A 21,626-nucleotide genomic window follows, 5' to 3' on the forward strand; every position below is an offset into this window, starting at 1 on the left:
CAATTAAGTGACAGTAAAAATGGTACTTGGACATGGCAAAAATGATGAAGGGAGTACTGGCATGGTATCACCTGGTAAACATTTGTGTAAGAGAGAACCGCTGGTGTGAAAACGGAGTTAGATTTTGGACCTTTCCTTGGGGTTGACTCGACATGTAAGCCTGGATAATAATTCTTCGTCTCCTTGGGACCTGACCTCCTTCATTAGGTATAAAACAGGAGGCAGGTCATCCCTTCATATGTAACAAGCAAAGATTAGCCCTACTTATGAGCAGTTTAATTTCTAAAAATGTGTGCATCCAAATGAATATTCTCCCTGAAAATCTATATACAAGCAACCTACTTACTACCAAAAAGTTATCACTGCTTACATTGTTTTTTTGAGTTCATCGTTTGGAATTATCTTTACAATCTGCGGATACAGTCTTTTTTTTATTTTGGTAAAATTTACATAACATAAAATTTACCATTTTGACCATTTTTAAGTATACAGCCAAGTGGCAACAAGTACATTCACACTGTTATGCAACCATCAACACTACCCCATCTCCAGAACCTTTTCACCACCCAAACTGAAACTCCATATCCAATGAACACTAATTCTCCACTTCCTATTCCCCCAAACTCTGGTAACCACCATTTTACTCTCTATATCTATGAATCTGACGAGTCTAGGTATCATAAAATCATAAAATATTTGTCCTTTTGTGTCTGGTTTATTTTACTTAGAATAGCGCCCTCAAGGTTCATCCATGCTGCATCATGTGTATGTGGACATGGTCTTTCAAAGCTATGTTATTTTTTATTCATTGTGACTCCTAAATACAAGCCAGCACTTCAACTGAAAAAAGAGCAATTTTATTCAATGCCAAAGAAAACAGCTGAGTTGGGCTTACGAAGGGATGGCACGTGGGTATTCAACATGCTGTCCCCAGATTTTCTTGGCTAATTTTCTTTACCCTAGTTGTCATCGTAAGCATTTGAACGCAATCCCATATAAGATATAATATCACTGTAATGCTTTATATGAATTTACATTCTGTTAATCACAACAGCATCTATCATGTCAATTGTCAGCAGCTTTTTAAGTGATCATGAACCACTCTGGACATGGACATTCTATATTCACAAGTGGAGATCAAACTCCTCTAGAAGAGAGAAATTTACTTTTTCTTTTATAAATCCCATAGCTTCCAGAACTGTTAACCTGGCAGAGGGTTCCTTAGATGTTGCTACTGCCTGCAAGAGCAAATGACAACGCACCCTTTCCTATGCCTCCTCCACTGTTATGCGACATACCCTTAATACACGTAAGACATTCCAAGTGAACTATTTCTCACTTTACACCGCTCACAAAACCGAGGGTTTGTTGTTGTTGTTTTAAATAGAAAGTTCAGCCATGGCAAATGGTCTGCATCTTGACCGACCATGATGTAACTGATGTAAGCACAAAAGCAGCTGTCACTATCCCTGAGTAGTGTTTTCAGACACCAGCAGTGAAATAAAATCTGCAATCAAGAATGGCTGCTTCAATGGAGAGGTTTCATATTACTCTGTAATACGCTGTCGCTGAGTGTCACTACGCCTCTGAATAGGCACAGCTCCACATTCAACCACTCACTTCTGATCCAAGAAATACTCTACATGTAAGTGCATTCCCTTCCTAGCTTTGATTTTTCTACAACTGTTAGTCATAAAGTTTCCTTCTTTATTCTTCCTTTGCTAAAGACAGGAAAATCTGCATTTTTAAGAGGCTAACTCCAGAATGATTCAAAGAATGTGGTTACATAATTAAGAATAGGGAGCAAAGAACAGCTCACAGAATCTCCATCCTTTCACCTTGATTATTTCCTTTCTCCTTGATTCTGTTCCTCAGTCTTTTTGGTGGGGTACTCCACTCTCTACCTAATTTCAGAAGGCATACCTTCTCTTAGGAGTGCTCTACAGCCTGTATATTTTTAAAAGAACTATGCTCCCCTTGAAAACAATTTTAAGAATTTTACCACATTATGAGATCCTTTATGGAATCCTAAGGTTAAAAAAAAAAGCCTCTGAAATTCTCCCTTCTGATGATGAAGCCAGGGAGGAAGATATTTAAAGGTTCAAAAGAGGCTGAACTCTACCCAACTGAGAGGTTATCAGTAGGTGCTTCTTTATACGTTAAGTCTCAGAATTGTGAAACCCACGAATGTTAGAGTGGAAATGGATCTCTGAGATCATCTAATTTAACCTTCTCATTTTACAGCTGAGGAAACTAGAGCCTGGAGAAACTGCCTTTCTTAAGGTCATAGGAAGAACAAATGTGTAGTGATACTCGTTCTGGAATGCAAGTCTCCTGACTCCCAATCCAAGGCTTCTGTATATTATAGCACTGAGGGACATTTTTGGTGCTCCCAGGGAATAGCCTTCAGAAAACCTGTTCAGACCTTTTTTTTGCAGAGTTAGAGTTAACACCACAGTTAACTACAAAATTGCAAGACTGCATGCTGAGAGGAATGAGCACCAAAAAAAAAAAAAAGAGTGAGCCATTTCAAACACTATCTCCCATCCCACATGCCTTCCCAGAGTAGTCACATGGCCGTGACTCACTCTAAGACTCACTAACTGGTAAACTGGGTGGATGGGGGTATCATGAAAGGGTCAGCTCCGAAACAGCTAGAGAAAGCCTACCTTAATGTTTAACTAAGGTGGCAGCCTCTCTTCCTCATGGGAGGGTTCATTTACTATCCCAAGAATGACTAACCTTGACCCATTAGAGCTGTGGTGAAAACTTCAGTTTCACCAGGATCAAGTGGTTAATTTGCTTTTGGCGCCCCACTGTGGCATTTCTAGGACCTACAGCCTCTATTTGTACACCACAATAGTTTACCTGATCTCATACTACATATAGAAGGTAAAAGCACAGGCATACCCTGGAGATACTAATTAATTATCTTATCTAGATCTTCTGGATAACTTGCTGTGGCTTTTACATCAGCACTTGGGGCTTCACCCTGCACTTTGATGTTATGGAGACGGCTTCTTTCTTTAAACCTCATGAACCAACCCCTGCTAGTTTCAGACTTTCCTTCTGCTGCTTCTTTACCTGTCTCAGCCTTCACAGAACTGAAGAGTTAGAGCCTTGCTCTGGATTAGGTTGTGGCTAGTCTGATCTTTTATTCAGACCACTAAAACTTTCTCCATATCAGCAATAATGTTTTGCTTGCTTATCATTTGTGTGTTCAATGGAGAAGCACTTTTAATTTCCTTCAAAGCCTTTCCCTTTGCGTTCACAACTTGGTTAATTCTTTGAAGAGGCTGAAGTTTTTGGCCTATTTCAGCTTACAATATGCCTTCCTCACTAAGCTTGATCATTTTGAGCTTTAGATTTAAAGTGAGAGCTGTGTAACTCTTCATTTGAACACTAAGAGGTCAAGGTAGGGTTATTAATTGGCCTAATTTAAGTCTGAAGTGTTGTGAGAAAGTGAGACAGACAAAGGGACCAAATGCTGTTGGAATATTGGTACTAATAAATTTGCTCAACACAGGGTTGCTACAAATCTTCAATTTGTAAAAAAAATGCAGTATTTGAGAGGCACAATGAAGTGAAGTACACTAAAGTGAAGGGCAACAAAATAAGAGATGCCTGTCTTAGAGCCCTCTAAGCCCTTATCTTTAGCTGCAGGAAAGAAATTTAACAGTACTGACCTTGTAGGGTTGTCTGAAAGGTTTAAAAGATAACACACATAATAAGCACTCAGTAAATGCTAGGCATATTAAGAGTTTCATAAACAGTAACTACCATTATTTTTATTATTATTTTATTTATTTATTTATTTGACAGACAGAGATCACAAGTAGGCAGAGAGGCAGGCAGAGAGCGAGGAAGGGAAGCAGGCTCCCCGCCGAGCAGAGAGCCTGACGCGGGACTCGATCCCAGGACCCTGAGATCACGACCCGAGCCGAAGGCAGCGGCTCAACCCACTGAGCCACCCAGGCGCCCAACTACCATTATTTTTAAAAGTAAATCCTTAGATGGGAGGGAACTAAAAGCAAAAACAAAATTCACCAAAGAATATGAAGTATTAGAAAAATTAATTCAGGGGCGGCTGGGTGGCTCAGTGGGTTAAAGCCTCTGCCTTTGGCTTGGGTCATGATCCCAGGGTCCTGGGATCTCTGCTCAGTGGGGAGCCTACTTCCTCCTCTCTCTCTGCCTGCTTCTCTGCCTACTGTGATCTCCGTCTGTCAAATAAATAAACAAAATCTTTAAAAAAAAAAAAAAAGAAAGAAAAATTAATTCAATGAGTAATTGGTGTTCACCAACCAGTTGCATATGATTATCCATGGTGATTATTTTTGTTGTTTCCCAAAATAATGGGGTCCTGTGGACACATACTACAATTTGAGTGAATCAAAATGGCAAGCTTTCAATAATTTTACAACACTCATTAATATATTTGGAGCTGCTTTCAGGCACTAGGAAATCAAAACTAGAACATGATGAGGGGCATTTATTGTATTATCTGGATAATAATTTGTAGCATTCTGAGGTATTTGGAGAGAACTTCAGATGCTACAAAACTAAAACTAGAAATTATGGCTGTGTTTAATATAATATTAAATGGCTTAATAATTAATCACATATATTAACAGATTGTCATTGCCATACAAACTTCCTAAAAAGGAACATATTTTGTCTATTATTCAATCCTTTGTTTAAACAGGTGTGGATACCCAGTTTACAAGTAATGACGGGGCTCCTCAGCGGCACAGTCAGCAGGGCAACTGACTCTTGGTTTCAGCTCAGGTCATGATCTTCAGGGTTGTGGGACTGAGCCCCGCCTTGGGCTTTGCGCTCAGCTTGGAGTCTGCCTAAAATACTCTCTGCTCCTCCCCCAGCATGCGCGTTTTCTCTCTAAAGTAAATAAATAAATCTAAAAAAAATTTTAAAAGTGATAAAAATGTGGAAAACGTGGCAGAATAAAAATAAAATTACACTCAGTTTCAACACCCAATCATATATTATTAATAGTCTCTCCCCAACAATTCACAGTACTTATACAACCATTCAACAAATATTTATGGAGCACCTCGTATGTATGAGACACTCTTCTAGGTGGTTAGGATACACAATAAACAAAACAGACAAAAGACAGAGCTTGTGATAAGAAAGGGAACACATACAAACTTTTATGAAGTCTTATGAACACATACAAACTCTTATGGCAATACCAAAAGAAAACAAGGACACCACAAAAACTATCCCTGATGAACAGAGGTGCAAAATTCCTCAACAAAATTATCGAACCAAATTCAATGAAACACTAAAGAATCATACATCATGATAAAATGAGATTTACTCAAGGGACACAAGGACGGTTCAGTATCCACAAATCAACATGATATACCACATTAACAAAATGAAGGGTAAAAATCGTATGATCAGCTCAAAAGATGCAAAAAAAGCATTTGACAAAATTCAACATCCATTTATTATACAAAATCTCAACAAACTGGATACAAAAGGAACATACTTCGACAAAATAAAGGCCATACGTGACAAGCCCACAGCTAACATTATACTCACTGGTGAGTATAAAGCTCAAAGCTTTTCCTCTACGATCAAGAACAAGACAAGGATGCCCACTCTCACCATTTTTATTTGACATAGTATTGAAGTCCTAGCCAGAGCAAACAGCAAGAAAAAATGAAAGGTATCCAAATTGGAAAGGAAGAAGTAAATTCCGTCACTATTAGCAGATGACATATAATACATAGAAAACCCTAAAGACTCCACCAAAAAAAGCAGTCAGACTTAATAAACAAATTCAGTAAAGCTGCAGGATACAAATCAATATATAAAAACTGAATGCATTTCTATACACTAAGAATAAGCTATCAGAGGGAGAAATTAAAAAAACAGTGCATTTACAATTGCAACAAAAAGAGTAGAACACTAGGGAGCCTGGGCGGCTCAGTCAGTTAGGCGTCTTGCCTTGGGTTCAGGTAATAATCCTGGAGTCCCGGGATCGAGCCCTGCATCAGACTCCCTGCTTAGTGGGGAGTCTGCCTCTCCCTCTACCCCCGCTCTTGTTCTCTCTCTTTCTTTCTAATAAATAAATAAAATCTTAAAAAAACAAAACACTAAATTTAACCAAGGAAGTTAAAGACATGTATACTGAAAACTACAAGACACTGAGGAAAGAAACGGAAGAGACAAATCAGTGGATAGTCCGTGCCAATGGACTGGAAAAATTAATCCTGCTAAAGGTCCATACTACCCAAAGCAATCTACAGACTTTGCAATCCCTATCAAAATTCCAAAAGCATTTCTCACAGAAATAGCATAATCAATCCAAAAATTTGTACGGAACCACAAAAGACCCCGACTAGAACAAAGCTGGAAGTATCATGCTTCCGGATGTTACAAAGCTATAGTCATCAGAACAGTATGGTACTGTAATAAAACAGATGAAAAAAAAAAAATCAGTGGAATAGAATACAGAGCCCAGAAATAAACATTCACACACAGTCAATTAACTTACAATAAAGGAGTCAAGAATATACAATGGGAAACTATACGGGGAAAACCCAGTCTTTCCCGCTCCTGTGTCTTTCTCTCCATATAGAGAAAAACCCTGCGTGTATGCTTCTTAAGTTCCTCCTTTACTACTCATATAGAACACTTCACTTCTGGTCACTAAATGTATGGAGGTTTTTCTCCACACCAAACAATTCTCTACAACACCAAGTGGGTGTCCACAGTTCAACTCAATTCGGACACTATCTGCATGGAGACAGCATCAGATTCCACAGGTTAAGGACTCAGTCTCATGAGATTACCCCCCACCCCAAACACACACTTTAAATGTCAGTAACAAGTAGTAGTTCCCAGGTTAACCCACAACTTCTGTCCAATTTGGGCACAAATTGGCGGTTCTTATGACGCTCTCTTCAGGTTCAATTAATTTGTTAGATATGCTCACCCGCTTCAGAGAGATGGCCACTTACACTTACCAACTTATTAAGGGTTATGATAAAGAATACAGAGGAACAACCAGATAAAGAGATACACAGGGTGAGGTCTGGGAGGGTCCTGAGTGCAGGAGCTTCTGTTCCTGTGGAGCTGGGGTGCATCACCCTCCAGGTCTGGATATGTTCACCCACCTGGAAGCTCCCTGAACCCTATATACTATTGGGATTTTATGGAGGCTTCCTCACATAGGCATGGTCAATTAGTAACTCCAATTTCAGCACCTCTTTCCTCTCTGGAGGACAAGGGGTAGAGCTGAAATCCAAGCTTCTAATCACTGATCGGTCTTTCTGGAAACCAGTTCCCACCCAAGAGGCCACCCAGAGTCATCTCCTTAGAACAAAAGATGCTCCTAGTGTTCTTATCACTTAGGAAATGACAAGGATTTCAGGAGCTCTGTGCAGGAACCAGGGACAGAGGCCAATATATCTATATATATATTTGTGTTACCCCACAGGAAAAGACAATCTCTTCAATACACAGCTTGGGGAAAACTTTATAGAAAAATACAAAAGAATGGAAATGGACCACTCTCTTATACCATATACAAAATTGACTCAAAATGGCCAAAGACTCAAATGTAAGACCTAAAGCCATAAAACAACTAAAAGAAAACATGAGTTCCTCAACATGTCTTGGTGATGATTTTTTTGGATTTGACAACCAAAGGTAACAAAAGCAAAAATAAACAAGTGGGACTACATCAAACTAAAAAGCTTCTGCACAGCAGAGGAAACTATCAACAAAATAAAAAGGCAATTTACCAAATGGGAGAAAAGATTTGCAAATCATGTATCTGATAATGGATTAATATCCAAAATATATAAATAACTCATACAACTCAAGGGCAAAAAAAAAAAAAAAAAAACACAACAAAAAAAACCCCTAAACAATCTGACTAAAAAAAATGGGTGGAAGATCTGTATAGAATTTTTTCAAAGAAGTCATAGAGATACCCAACAGTACAAGAAAAGGTACTCAACATCACAATCATCAGGGAAATGCAAATCAAATTAGAATGAGATACTACTTCACACCTATCAGAGGATGGCTATTAACAAAAGATAAGAAATAACAAGTGTTAACAAAGATGTGAAGAAAACAGCTTGGTTTTTGCTCAGTTGCTTTCAAACTTGACATGAATCAGAAATCCTCTGGATGGATGTTAAAACAGACTGTTAAAGGGCACCTGGGTGGCTCAGTTGTTAAGCGTCTGCCTTTGGCTCAGGTCATGATCCCAGGGTCCTGGGATGGAGCTCCGCATTAGGCTCCCCGCTCATCAGAAACCCTACTTCTCCCTCTCCTACTCCCCCTGCTTGTATTCCCTCTCTCACTGTCTTCTCCCTCTCTGTCAAATGAATGAATAAAATCTTAAAAAAAAAAAAAAAAACCCAAACAAAAACAAACTGTTCATACAGTTAATTATTCAGTAAAGCTTGGGTGGGACCCAATAATTTCCATTTCTAAAGAGGTCCCAAATGATGGTGATGCTAGTGGTTCAGGGATCACACTTCAAAAAACACTGTTCTAGTGGAAGGAAGACAAATACTACACTATAAACTTCAGAAATACACAAAGCGTCTAGTATGTTAGAAGGTAAGTGCTCTAGGAAAAAAGAGAAAGTAGTGCAACGTAATAGCTGCATACAGAGTTGGTATTCTTAGGTTTTATCTAAATAAAACATCCAAATTCCCAAGAACAGTAACAATGGCTAATGGCTCTTGTCAGGCAGTATTTTAAGGGCTTTATATATATATTAAATAACTTAATCCTCACAAAACCCTTATTAAAAAAATACTATGATTTATCCCCATTTTTTTTAAAGATTTTATTTATTTATTTGACAGAGAGAGATCACAAGTAGACAGAGAGGCAGGCAGAGAGAGAGAGAGAGAGGGAAGCAGGCTCCCTGCCGAGCAGAGAGCCCGATGTGGGACTCGATCCCAGGACCCTGAGATCATGACCTGAGCCGAAGGCAGCGGCTTAACCCACTGAGCCACCCAGGCGCCCCGATTTATCCCCATTTTGAAGAGAGAAAGTAGTTAGGTTGAAGTAAGCTGTCCAAGGTCACACAGCTACTAAGAGATGGATCCAGGATGTGAACCCAGGCAGTCTGTTTCTAGAATCCTTGCTATTAAATATTATAGTATACTGCCTCTCAATTCACATAGTATCTTCTTCCTAAATGTTATTTTTAATGTCAAGAGAACTACTTTGAAGGCTTTGAAGGGCTAGAATGGATATACATTATGCTCTCTATTCTATAAGCACCCTGATGCTTTCATCTACAACCCAAATAAGCATGTTTCTTTTATTTTCTTTAAGATTTTATTTATTTATTTGACAGAGAGAGAGATCACAAGCTGGCAGAGAGGCAGGCAGAGAGAGAGTGGGGAAGCAGGCTCCCTGCTGAGCAGAGAGCGGGATGCAGAGCTCGATCCCAGGACCTGAGATCATGACCTGAGCCAAAGGCAGAGGCTTTAACCCGCTGAGCCACCCAGGTGCCCCCTCTTTTATATTTCTTATTTAAGTTTATCATTCAGTCCAATGACCAAGTGAGAAAATGCAGACACCCTTGAATCTTTCCCTCTCACTCCCCATGTCCAATCAGTCTGGTTAATTTCTGCCTCAGAAACTGGATTTAGGACACTCTAGATTTCTATGTTACTCAGAGAATTGCCACAAAGGCTCCTAACATGGTCCACTGTATCCATTGTCTTATGCTTCTCCTTCATTCTCTATTCAGCCACCAGCATTCCCCTTCTAAAATAAAATCTGACCATATTAGTTAGCTGCTTAAAATTCTTTACTGATTCTTCATATCAAGCCCAAATGTCTTTTTTTTTCCATATAGGTAATTTGTTTATCCAGACCAGTGATCACAATTATATACAGAAAGATACTTGGGTAATTATTTGCTTTTGACTTACAGTAAATATTCAGTGAATATCTGATGAATGAAAGTTAAACAAATATTTGCTTTAAGTTTTCTCTTCTGCACTTAAATTTCATAGGAGCAAAGACTGTCTGTGTCTTTGACTACTGTATTTCTGCACCTAGCTCAGAGAAGGCTGCATAATATGTGCTCAATAAATATTTGACAAATAAAATGTTTTGCTGAGTACTTTTTTTTTTAAAGATTTTTATTTATTATTCATTTGACAGAGATCACAAGTAGGCAGAGAGGCAGGCAGAGAGAGAGGAAGGGAAGCAGGCTCCCTGCTGAGCAAAGAGCCCGATGCAGGGCTCAATCCCAGGACCCTGGGATCATGACCTGACCTGCAGGCAAAGGCTTTAACCCACTGAGCCACCCGGGCGCCCCTCCTGAGTACTTCTTATATATGTCAAGTACTTTGTGAGAAGCCCAAATGTCTTTTTTTTTCTTTTTAAGATTTTTATTTATTTGACAGGGAGAGAGACACAGAGAGAGGGAATACAAGCAGAGGGGAGCAGGAGAGGGAGAAACAGACTTCCCACCGAGCAGAGAGCCCCATGTGGGCCTCGATGCCAGGACCCTGGGATCATGACCTGAGCCGAAGGCAGCTGCTTAACAACTGAGCCACCCAGGTGCCCGAAGCCCAAATGTCTTAATGAGATATACAGGTCCTTTCACAATCTGGCTGTGTCTTACTCTGCTCATCTACGATTATTCTCCCACACATACCCTAAGCTCTGTCTGGCTGTGAGTATTCAACTTTCTATTCTGTTGTTGCTTCTTCCCATTTCCCTCTGTCTGGCAAACTCCCATTCAACCCCTTATACTCAGTTCTCCTTTCTGCAAAGCTTCCCTCTCCCAACACTCAAGTAAGCCTTTTCTTTATGGTCTCAAAACTATCTTAGGACCAATCACAAACTCTGGTGTAAATCTGGTCCCATTTAAGGCAAGAACTCTTGAAACTTCGTAGGGCCCGGGACAGTGACCGATACATAATAATTTTTAAGCATTTACTGAGAACCAGATCGAGTTCATTTATAGAGCATGAACAAACACAAGAGCTGTATTTTGTACATTATTCAGAACCTAATAATTCATGATGGAAATTAAAGCTCTGAAAAGCCTATGAAGTAATCTCAGAATTAGAAAAAAGGATTCAGAGATGAGGCACTGTGTGTTTGCTCAGCTAAATTCAACTTATTCAACAAACATTTGCTGAACGGTGTGAACAAAGTAGTGAGCAGAGATTGAAAGCTGTTGAAATTCTTTTTTTTTAACCTATGGATATGTGTACATTGTATTTATTTACCCATTAAACAACCAAGTCTATTTCCAGCAACATGTATTAAGAGTATTGTGTTCTTGGGTAGACATTCATATCTTTTTTTTTTTTTTTAAAGATTGTATTTATTTATTTGACAGACAAGGATCACAAGTAGGCAGAGAGGGAGGCAGAGAGAGAGGAGGAAGCAGGCTTCCCGTGGAGCGGAGAGCTGGATGCGGGGCTCGATCCCAGGACTCTGGGCTCATGACCTGAGCCGAAGGCAGAGGCTTTAACCCACTGAGCCACCCAGGCGCCCCACATTCATACCTTTATAATTGTCCTCTTTGTAGTAATGAGAAGGTTAGGTAGATGATAAAGGTGAACATAACTCAGTTTTCTGTTTTTCAAAATGGAATACCCTCTTGCACTATTAACCCTTCCAGAAATGAACACTGCAAAATTTAATTCAGCACTGAGCTGAAAAAATGGTCTATTTTTCAACCATGTAAATCAGATCCCATCACTCTCTTGCTCAATACCCTGTAAGTGCACCCCATCATACTTAGAAAAAAGTGTGAATCTTTCACTAGGGTCTATAAGGCCACAGGTGATCTGGCCCTGCCTACCTCTATTTAGCCTCATCCGCTACCACTGTCTCCTTTGCTCATTTCACGCTGGCCTCCTTGCTCCTTCTAGAACCCACCAAGCTCATTTCTGCTTAAGGACCTTTGCAATGCTATTCTGTCCTCTTCACACTCACTTCTCCCAAATTTTCACATACTCTCTTTTTTTTTTTTTTAAGATTTTTTTTTTATTTATTTGACAGACAGATCACAAGTAGGCAGAGAGGCAGGCAGAGAGGCAGGCAGAGAGGCAGGCAGAGAGAGACAGGAGGAAGAGGCAGGTCCCTGCTGAGCAGAGAGCCGGATGCGGGACTCGATTCCAGGACCCTGAGATCGTGACCTGAGCCGAAGGCAGAGGCTTTAACCACTGAGCCACCCAGGCGCCCCTTCACATATTCTCTTAATTCATTCAAGTCCTTGCTCAAATGCCACCTTCTTAAAGCCTTTCACAGCCGCCCTATTTAGTATTAGAGTCCTCCCTTCCATTCCTTTGACCTGCATTACTTTCCTCTTAATATTTATATATCATCATCAACCCACTAGAACAAGAATTTGTAAGTCTCCTCACTGCAATAATTTGCAATATTACCAGCATTTACCAGAGTGCCTGGAACACAGCAGTCTCTTTCAATAAATACCTTTAACATTCTCTGGCATTCTCACCAGAGTCATTCAATTCACCTGACCTCAGGAAACTCGCAGAGCAAACACTCTCAAGCCCTGAACCTTAAGTAAAAACAAAACCAAGTCTTATCAGCCTTGACATCAAGATCTACTTGTTCTGACTGGCAAAGAACCTGGCGGGTGTTCCTAGAGATTTAATTGGAAAACTAACTCCACCAGGCAAAGCTTGCATCCAGCTAAATTTTGGAATCAAGGAATAGGAAACATTTTAAGCCTAAAAGTACCTAAGAGGGGCGCCTGGGTGGCTCAGTGGGTTAAGCCTCTGCCTTCGGCTCAGGTCATGGTCTCAGGGTCCTGGGATCAAGCCCCACATCGGGCTCTCTGCTCAGCAGGGTGCCTGCTTCCCTTCCTCTCTCTCTCTGCCTGCCTCTCTGCCTACTTGTGATCTGTCAAATAACTAAAAAAAAAAAAAAAAAAAAGTACCTAAGAGGACCACACCTAAACCCACAATCCTGACTTTAAAGACCCCCCCTACCCCAACCTGATACTTTACCAACCCCAAAGTTATTTTTCCTTTGGCTTCTTAGCCCTTTTGGTGCTATGGATCCTTTGCCAGTCAGGTGAGAACTACAGACTTCTCTTGGGAACGCTTTTAAATGCACAAAATAAAAGGTACAGGCAGTTGTGAAAGAAACCAGTCTCCTATGCTCTTCTTGCCAGGGTGAAAATGAGACAAGAAAATTTTGACGGCACAGCAGGATCAAGAGGAAGAATCCCTAGGAGACAACACTCCGAGGTTCACCCCCGAGCACCCTCAAGTGGTAGGAGGAAAATACTGAGCGCCCAGACCCAGCCAACCCTAGGGGGCGTGTCTGAGAATATGCATCGGATGGGAAGAGAGACCCGGTTCAGGAGAGGAGTGGGGGTGTGGGGGGGACCTCTTATTCCCTAGACCCGCGCGGGGCCGAGTTCCCCACGGCTCGTCCCGCCCTCGCCTCACCTGTCCCGGCCATCCCCAGGAGCCGCTCCGGCACCCCTCGCAGGTCTTCATGGAGGCCGCGGAAGATCTCGTGAAGTTTCTCGAAATGCTCTGAGGAGGCGGCAGAGGTGGCCATGGCGCAGGCCGCGCTCCAGAACTGGCCACCGAGATTTGGGGCACTGGGCCCGCTCCTATCCGGGCGGTCAGCCGCCCAAACCCGCAGACATCACGGCGACTACCTCCACCACTGCCGAGGACGAGACGCTTCCGGGGTCGGGGCGGGGTCCTCCCGAGCCGGAATGCCCACCCTCCCTACATTCCGTCACTGAGGGAGCGCCGGGCGCGAAAGCCTGACGGAAAGTCGGGTTGGCTGCCCGCCGGGACAATTCCTGAGAGGGTGGCAGCGGGCCGGGCTAGAGGCAGTCCTGAAACCCCGGAAATATCCTGTCCAGGATTGGAGAGAGCGCCACAGCAGAAGGGAATATGAGGACCCGCGGGACGGGCAGCGCGCCGACCTGTCCCCACGGCTCCTCCTTGAGGTGGGGGGGGGCGAAACGCTGCAGTGCATGCTGGGAGCTGTAGTTCGGCGCGAAAGATGCCCGACTCCGTGGTCACGCGTTGGTGGGGGCGGTGGTTCTGTCGGCGCCACAGCCGCAGTGGGTTGTGCTGACACGTTATAGTTTGGTATCGGTAAGCGACTGGAAATTATCTTCACTGTCATCTCATTGTTTGGCCGCTCTGACTTCCTCAGTTCGCGTCCTGACTAAACGTTAGCTTTCAACCCCGCAAAGCTAGCCGGGCCAGGTTCCAGCTTGCCCTCGAGCGGTAAAGCACTTTCACTGGGCAAGTCAACTGACCAGGGTCATATGCTTTCAGAAATGGTCTCCAGTGTGATTCCCAAAACACACACTCAGCCTCTCGCGTCTGGGCTCCCCTAGTGCATTCCTTCACTCAGCAGGTCTTTGTCAATGTTACGCGTAGTCATCACACCAGGTATGGGCCTACGTTGTTGAATAAAAAAGCCATTCCGCGCGCGGTTATTTTATAATGTGGTGAGCAAGGCGAGCCCAGCTTCATCAGGTCTCTTTCCCACCATGTAATGTGTTAACAATCACAAAGTCCTTTTCTGCATTTCATGGGTTTTCATGGTTCAGTGGCGGGAAATTCCTATTTTCAACTTATTTCATCATTTTCCTTTTGAAGCCCTTTCTGAAGTATTTGCTTGGCAGCCCAAGATATAAAACAGCCCAGACATATTAAAAGATATATGACTGTTCAGGGGGAAATGATGTGATTTATAACTTCTGGACCTTTATTTTTATTAGACTGATTCATTGACCACTGATTGAACACATACATTGAGCTCCTAATGTTCACTGAGTATAGAGACAGCAAAATCTGAGATAGTTAGTGGAAATGTACTGTCATAAGTCCCACAGCACTGTTAGAGAAGGGGCAGGTACAAAAAGGAGATGTGGAAAAAAGGGATCTTTGAACAGTACCATAAAAGACAAGTAGACAAATGGGTGAATCAACAATCACATTATCACACAACATTAAGTTATAACATCTGAATTGAGGCTGTACTGTGGCTAGATTCTGGGGACAAATTATCCTTATAAATGAGAAACGACTGTATAACTATAATAATGAAAAGTGTTCTCTTCTTATAATTAAACTTTGTTTTCTTCTGTTGACTCTAAACTTTCATTTAATTCTTAGTTATTTTGATGTTTAAAAACATAATCAAAAAAGTTTTATTTGTCATTGGCAATTCAACATAAATTAAGTAAAATATTAGTTCAATGATGCTACTTAACTATTATTAAAATTTTCCAATTTTTCCATAAAATGACCATTTCTAAATTATATACCTTAAAAGTCAAAGCAAGTTCAACAAAAGAATATTCATTTACAAATATGAGAAGACTGTGGTCCTATAACTCTTTCCCCCCACCAAAGTGAATATGTAATTGTCAGTCCAAGACAATCACAAACTATTAGAGTAACATACTCCAAACAAGTGATGGGAACATTACTAATTCCTCCATTTCCTATGGCAGCATTACCTTTGATAAAAGTTCTCCAAATTAGGGGCACCTGGGTGGCTCACTGGGCTAAAGCCTCTGCCTTTGGCTCAGGTCATGATCTCAGGGTCCTGGGATCAAGCCCTGCATGGGGCTCTCCGCTCTGCAGGGAGTCTGCTTCCTCCTCTCTCTCTCTGCCTGCCTCTCTGCCTACTTGTGATCTCTGTCAAATAAAATCTTTTTTAAAAGTTCTCCAAATTAAATGTAGGTTTTTAGCATATAGACATTTTATTTTATTTTATTTTATTTTATTTATTTGACAGAGGTTACAAGTAGGCAGAGAGGCAGGCAGAGAGAGAGGAGGAAGCAGGCTCTCCGCTGAGCAGAGAGCCCGATGTGGGGCTCCATCCCAGGATCCTGAGATCATGACCTGAGCTGAAGGCAGAGGCTTTAACCCACTGAGCTACCCAGGCGCCCAGCATATAGACATTTTAATCTTGTCAATATAATGTAAGGAAGTGCCCTGAAGATTATTAAATTGACTGTAAATTATAGTTTCAGTCCTTAGGACAATTTTGCCTAATAAAGAATTGGGGTTTTTTGTTTGGGGTCTTTTTCTACCACATTGGTTGACTGGCACTTGTTAAAGACAGTGTAGGATCAGTCTTGCTAATTTAATTCTTCCATAGTTACATATTGCCATCTTTAGCTGTTTTTTTTGTTTGTTTGTTCATTTTATTCCTTAACTAGTCCCTTCACTGTTCACATTATCTTCCAGGATTCTTCTCTTTTTTGGACTTCTTCCCTGCTACCCATGTGCTTTTTGGTGAGTAGTTATCTACATATACACAATGTGTTTCCCTTTGTAGCACCGCCCATTTGTATTAAAGACTGGATGACACTGTTTACTCCATCTTTGAACACTTACCTGCCCCAGCGTCCAGTTTAATACTGATCCTTTGTAGCTATTTTGAATTTTGTAAAAATAATCCCAATTGCATGCTACATAAGAACACATACAAAGATATACTCAGTGACAATCACCAAATAGCCTTCCTCTTCTTCTTCCGGTTTTCTAAGAGAAACTAAGGCACAAGAAGGCCTCCATGGGTCTGGGGTCCGTAAACTGAAGACAGGTAGGTGGTCTACCTTCCAGTACTGCTCCTTTCTTTACCCACTTGCTGGCCTGAGAAACAGTAGGAAAATGGTGGCTTAAACTTGATTTTTATTTCTGCCTTCCCCCAAATTTCTGCCATCCTCCCAACCCCACAAACTTCTTAGAAAAGGAAGCTCTTCTGTGGTCCAGACATGTAAAGTTGTCTTAACAGCAGTGGCTTTAGGTTGCCAGAGATAAAGCTCATGCCATAACCCAGATTCAGTTAAGAGTTTCCTGGAAGAATCCAGATGTTGGCTTATGATGGTTTTCTTAGCAGGTGAGGGATGAGCCCTGCTCTTGAGCCAACCCACTATTGACTGTGGGAGTTGAACTGGGGCTGCAGGACGGCCCTCCTGAAAAAAAAGCTGGCTGGTGGCTGGGAGGACCTATATTGTTAACAAAGTTGGTAGAAACTAATCAAAACTGCCATAAATTGACCCTGCCATAGCTAAGATTCTCCCAGGTAGTAGGTTTCAGAAGGCAAATATGAGTTTGCAGGTCATATGAAGACCTTATCCTAGGATACCTCCTGTAAGTCTGGCAGTAACAAGAGCAAAGTCAATCTGGACTAATGCAGGGTGTTTTGATCAATGTGGCTGTACATTGGGCTTTTATCAGACATCAAGCAGGCAAGCCCGGAAGGTTTGTTTTCTTTGTGCTGGAGGTTTTGGCCACCATGAAGGAGAATCATTTTGGCAGGGAGTACTGAGTAGTCTGCTGGAGGTTTCTCTTGAGTCCACCTGCCACCACCTGTCATTCCACAGATATGCCCAGCAGGTCACAGCTGACGTCCCATAGCCGCCTTGCTATCGTCTCATTCCGAGCCTGGGCAGAGACCCAAGCCACACTGCAGTCACTAGAAGGAAAAGAGAGAGGCTTAAAACACAGGGTTTATGAATGGAGTCTGTTCTCTGCCTGGAACAAGGAATGTGACAGAAAAACAACCTAGGGTTCACATGTCCTCTATACACTTCATAGGGCCAGTCTTTGTCTTCTCTTCATTCTCTAATCCTTACCCCAAAGAAAATGTAATTACTGTTTAGATCTCCTCACTAGACTTCCTCTGACCAGAATGTCTGATATATAATGCATAGCATTTAGTCCTTATATTCCCCTTTATATATATATATTTAATTAATATCAGTGTCCACCTGACACCTATGTATGTCCAGCTGTTCACACAAGACCTTGTACAGTGTCTTGTTGCTGAGATTACACTGGTTACAGATGCCTGGAGTGGAAAAAACAAACAAAACCACCCTCAAAACTTACTATTCCTGGGGGTGCCTGGTGGCTCAGTGGGTTAAGCTTCTGCCTTCAGCTCATGATCTGAGAGTCCTGGTATCAAGACCCGATTGGGCTCTCTGCTCAGCAAAAAAACACCTTACTATTTCTGGCCTACTGCAATTATAACTTTAAAAAAATTTTTTTTTTAATTTTATTTATTTGACAGAGAGAGAGAGAGAGATCACAAGTAGGCAGAGAGGCAAGCAGAGAGAGAGGGAAGCAGGCTCCCTGCTGAGCAGAGAGCCTGATGCGGGGCTCGATCCCAGGACCCTGAGATCATGACATGAGCCAAAGGCAGAGGCTTAACCTCCTGAGCCACCCAGGCATCCCAACTTTTTAAAAAATCTTTTAAAAGATTTATTTATTTTTGAGAGAAAAAGAGTGCATACCAGGGGAAAGGCAGAGGGAAAGGGAGAGAGAGAATCCCAAGCAGACTCCCCACTGAGCGTGAAACCTGATGCAGGGTTCAAACTCATGACCCTGAGATCATGACCTGAGCCAAAACCAACAGCTGGACACTTAACCAACTGAACCACCCAGGCACCCCCAATTATAAGTGTTTTTAAACTCAAATAACAAGTAAAGCCAGCCCCATAAACAATGAAGGAAGGAAAAGATGATAGCATAAAAGAAATGTAATAATAAAGTACTGTGTGTTTCATATACCTTCTCTTCATTGCTGTAATCTCCATAATTCAAAATCCCCATTAAATGCAGGAGGCGTATTCAAACTCTGCACTGCTCAGAAAATTTTCTCAAAGAACATTTTACTAATTTTTCATTAGCTGCATCTAGTACACAGTGGGTATTCAATAAAGGGTTTTTTGAAAAGTGATTGAGTAAATGGACTGTAATCTTTTCAGTCACGTAAGAAGCAATGTAAGAAGTTATATACGATTTCAAGAGAACTGCTTCCAGGACATCCATAGCAAATTCTGAAGGTGAAAGGAAAGTTGGCAAGTCTGAAAAAAGCACATGAAGCAAACTCTTAACACTATGTCCATAAAGACACTGCTAATCAAAGAGTAGGTTATGGACTAGCAGGAGCATCATCAGGGAGTTTGTTAGAAATGCCAATTCTCAGGTCCCCTCTCAACCTGCTGAATCAGAATCTGGAGGGCAGAGCCCCAGGAATTTGTCTTCAGCCACTTCCTCAGATGGTTCTAAAGCACATGAAAGTTTGAGAAACACCACTTAAAGATACATTCACAATTACAAAACAAGCCTTTTAAGTATAGTACTTCTGTTTAAGGAAACTTACCAGCATGACCAGCACAACCTGCCACTGCTGAACAGAAAGACCATCACAGAGAGCCAAAGGCTCTGTAAGACTCTAGAAATGAGCTGGCCTTTGTAAGCCTCTGTAGCCTCTACTGCATGATGCCTTATGTTCTTTGCAAGGTTACGATGAATAGCAAATGACACAATGGACAGGAAGGTGCCTTGTGTCATAATTTATGACATGCTGTAAAATTTATTCAAATACCCGAGTAAAAGCTACTTACATGTGGTTATGGCATCAGTACAGTCATGGTGCTGGTATTTCCAGTAGGGTTTTGAGAAGTATCAATCAGTATATATAAAAAGACCAATTTCAAAACTTATTACAAAGCCATAGTAATCAAGAGACTGTGCATAAGGATAGACATATAAATGAATAGAACAGAACTGAAAGTGTAGAAGTACCCTTACATTTATGGTCAATTGATTTTTGATAAATCTGTTATGGATTGAATCATGTCCCCTTAAGTCCATATGTTGAATCCCTAATCTATAACATGACAGTAGCTGGAGATTGGACTTTTAAGGAGATAATTAAGGGTAAGTAAGGTTATAAAGGTAGGGCCCTAATTCCACAGGTCTAGTGTCCTTATAAGAAGAGGAGACACCAGGAGTGTGCACACATAGAGTGAAAGCCATCTGAGGACACAGCAAGAAGGCAGCCTTCTGTAAGCCAGGCATAGAGGCCTCACCAGAAACCAACCCTGCCGGCACCTTGATCTTGAACTCCCATTCCCAGAACTGTGAGAAAATTAGTTTCTGGTATTCTGTTATAGCAGCCTAAGGAATTTTTTTTTTTTTTTTTTTTTTTGGAGCCCAATGTGGGGGTTGAACTCACAGCCAAGATCAAGATCAAGAGTTGGACACTCAACCAACTGAGCCACCCAGGTGCCCCAGCCCAAGGAATTTTAATACAGCTACCAAGAAAATTCAATGGAAAGAATAATCTTTTCAACAAACAGTTCTGGGACAATTGGATATCCACATGCAAAAATGAAATGAAGTCAAGACAGATCCCTATTTCATGCCATATGTAAAAATGAATTCAAAATGAATCATAGACCAAAATGTAATGCTTAAATTATTAAAGTGTTAGAAGAAAACATAGTAGTAAACCTTCGTGACCTTTGGTTAGGTGGTTAGGCAATGGTTTCTTAGATATGGCACCAAAAGTACAAGTGACCAAAGAAAAAATCGGTAAGTTAGACTTCATCAAACTTCTCTGCTTCAAAAGATACCGTAAAGAAAGTAAAAAGACAAACCAAAGAATGGGAGAAAATATTTATAAATCACACATCTGATAAGGGACTTGCATCCAGACTATATAAAGAACTGTATATATATTTTTATAACTATGTAAAGAGCTGTTACAATTAAATAATAAAAAGATAATGATCCATTTTAAAAATGGGCAAAGGATTTGAATAAATGTTTCTCCAACAAAGATAAACAAATGGACAATAATGCATGAAATGATGCTTAATATCATTAGCAGGAAAATGCAAATGAAAACCATAATGAGAAAAACTAAAAAAACTTGAGTAGAAAAATTACTCCGTGCTTACCAGGAGGGCTTAAAATCAAAAGGACAGATAATAAGTGTAAGGAAGGGTGTGTAGAGATTGGGACCTTCATCCCCTGCTGGTGGCAACACGAAATGGTGCAGCCACTTGGGAAAACAATCTGACAGTTCCTCAACAGTTAAACACAGAGTTGACATATGACCCATATTTCAGTGGGATTCCATTTCTAGGTATATAAACCAAGAGAAATCACCATACAAAAATCTGTACATGAATATCACAGCATCATTATTCAACTAACCAAAAAGTGATAACCCAAATGTCCACAATTGATAAATGGATAAATAAAATGTGGTATATCCAAAAATGAAATATTATTTAGCAACTAAAGGAATGATGTATTGGTACATGCTTTGGGGTGGATGACCTTGAACAAATTGTGCTAATTTAGCAAGAAGCCAGTCACAAAAGGCCACTATTATAACTGCATTGATAGGAAATGTCCAGTACAGGCAGATCCATAGAGACAAAAAATAGAATTGTTGTCTCAGTCAGGAAAAATAACCAGTGCAAAGTTTCTAATGCTTCAGTTAAGACAGACTTATGTTCATTTTTTGACTGTGGTCAACACAGTTGCTGCTGGATCTTCAAAATGCTTAAAATTAAGAATCCATGGCACTGGAAAGGCTTTTCAAAAGTCAATTAAATAATTACTATGTCATGGATTTGAGGCTCACTTGCTTTAAGCTATTCAGTCAAAACCTCAAAATCTCCAGGGAAGAAGAAACCAGTCACCCATAGAAAATCATTCTAGGGACGCCTGGGTGGCTCAGTTGGTTAAGCGGCTGCCTTCGGCTCAGGTCATGATCCCAGCGTCCTGGGATCGAGTCCCGCATCGGGCTCCTTGCTCAGCAGG

The 21,626-nt window shown here is 41.1% G+C and overlaps 2 protein-coding genes across 3 annotated transcripts in view; both read right to left on the minus strand.

Annotated features, from left to right (window-relative positions):
- The window catches only part of LOC111148535 (vesicle transport through interaction with t-SNAREs 1B), a 30,136-nt gene extending 16,434 nt beyond the window's left edge, over positions 1 to 13,702 (minus strand). The window contains exon 1 of the mRNA XM_022505169.1: positions 13,458 to 13,702. Within this exon, the coding sequence (XP_022360877.1) occupies positions 13,458 to 13,572 (115 nt within the window). The 5' untranslated portion in view covers positions 13,573 to 13,702. The remainder of the gene's footprint in view (positions 1 to 13,457) is intronic.
- A 2,222-nt stretch (positions 13,703 to 15,924) lies between these two features.
- The window catches only part of LOC111148728 (retinol dehydrogenase 11 (all-trans/9-cis/11-cis)), a 16,229-nt gene continuing 10,527 nt past the window's right edge, over positions 15,925 to 21,626 (minus strand). For both annotated transcript variants that reach the window (XM_022505527.1, XM_022505528.1), the window contains one exon: positions 15,925 to 17,475. In XM_022505527.1, the coding sequence (XP_022361235.1) occupies positions 17,373 to 17,475 (103 nt within the window). In that variant the 3' untranslated portion in view covers positions 15,925 to 17,372. The remainder of the gene's footprint in view (positions 17,476 to 21,626) is intronic.

The sequence above is a fragment of the Enhydra lutris genome, unplaced genomic scaffold, assembly GCF_002288905.1.
Source record: "Enhydra lutris kenyoni isolate GAN:26980312 unplaced genomic scaffold, ASM228890v2 scaffoldscaffold20, whole genome shotgun sequence".
In the NCBI taxonomy this organism is placed as follows: domain Eukaryota; kingdom Metazoa; phylum Chordata; class Mammalia; order Carnivora; family Mustelidae; genus Enhydra; species Enhydra lutris.